The 1342-nt window shown below is 59.2% G+C and overlaps 1 protein-coding gene across 1 annotated transcript; it reads right to left on the reverse strand.

Annotated features, from left to right (window-relative positions):
• Positions 1-458: 458 nt before the first annotated feature.
• PTRHD1 (peptidyl-tRNA hydrolase domain containing 1) lies at positions 459-1087 on the reverse strand. Its single transcript, XM_027633688.1, has one exon. It carries the CDS (start codon positions 930-932, stop codon positions 621-623), a length of 312 nt encoding a protein of 103 aa, XP_027489489.1. The 5' UTR covers positions 933-1087; the 3' UTR covers positions 459-620.
• Positions 1088-1342: the final 255 nt, after the last annotated feature.

A 1342-nucleotide genomic window follows, 5' to 3' on the forward strand; every position in this document is an offset into this window, starting at 1 on the left:
TCCCAATCTCCCCCCCAAATCTCCCCTTTCCCACTGGGATCCATTCCCTGGGGCCTGTCATTCCAGACCCTGATCCCAAATCCCTCTCCCGCTCTCCTGGAGCCTCTTTAGGCTCTGGAATGTGCTCCAAGCTCTCCCAGGATCCTTCCCTTCTCCAGGTGTCCTCATGGATCCGGTGTGGGAAAGGATCATAAATCCCACCCCATTCCAACCCCAACACCTCCCGCTATCCCAGGTGGCTCCAACCCGGCCTTGGACACTCCCAGGGATCCAGGGGCAGCCACAGCTTCTCTGGGAATTCCAGCCCAGCCCCTCCCCACCCTCCCAGCCAGGAATTCCTTCCCAATCTCCCACCCTATCCCTGCCCTCCCTCAGCTCCAGGCCGGCTCGGGATGGACACACGGGGAAGCTCAAGGGTTGGAAAACTCATCCCTAAAAACCCCCCGAGACAATTCCAAAGGGGGGAGATTCCCAGCTTTAATGTAACACACGGAGTCCTTTAGCTTGGAAAAGACCTTTGGAATCACGGAATCCAACCTCGGAGCCACGGCCCCAAGCGCCGCATCCGCCGGGATTCCAAATCCCGGCCGGAATAACGGGGCTTCCGGGACAAAGTCGGATCACTTGAGCAGCTTCAGCCCCTTCAGGTGCTGGTGCACCTGATCCTTGGGATAAGGCCGGAGGGCCAGGCAGGTGGGAATGTCCTCGGGATGCTCCGTCCACACGCGGTGGTCGATGCGGTGCTGCCGCAGGGTCTGGGCCAGCGCCGCCAGCGCCGCCTCGTCCGGAGCCTGCGGATACAGGGAATCGGGGAACTTCCTGAAAATTCCTTCCAGGGGATTGTGGAGAGCTGGGACAGCGCCGGGATGGCACAGAATCCTTAGGGATGGTTCAGGTTGGAAAATCCCTCCGGGATCACGGAATCCAACCATTCCCAGCACCTCCAAGGCCAGCACGGATCCGTGTCCCCAAGGGCCACATCCACAGGGATCTGAAATCCCTCCGGGAATGGCGACTCCAGCCCTGCCCTGGGAAGTTCATTCCACTGCCTGACAGCCCTTTCCATGCGGGAATTGTTCCTAATATCCCACCTGAGCCTCCCCTGACACAGCTGGAGGCCGTTCCCTCTCCTTCTGTCCCTTGGTCCCTGGGAATTGGGGACTCTCCACCTCCTGAAAATTCCTTTAAGGAATTGTGGAGAACTGGGACAGTGCCAGGACGGCACAGAATCCTTAGGGATACTTGAGGTTGGAAAAACCCTTGGAGATGACAGAATCCAACCATTCCCAGCACTGCCAAGGCCAGCACGGATCCGTGTCCCCAAGGGCCACATCCACAGGGA

This window comes from Corapipo altera, unplaced genomic scaffold (genome assembly GCF_003945725.1).
Source record: "Corapipo altera isolate COAL_440 unplaced genomic scaffold, ASM394572v1 52492, whole genome shotgun sequence".
In the NCBI taxonomy this organism is placed as follows: domain Eukaryota; kingdom Metazoa; phylum Chordata; class Aves; order Passeriformes; family Pipridae; genus Corapipo; species Corapipo altera.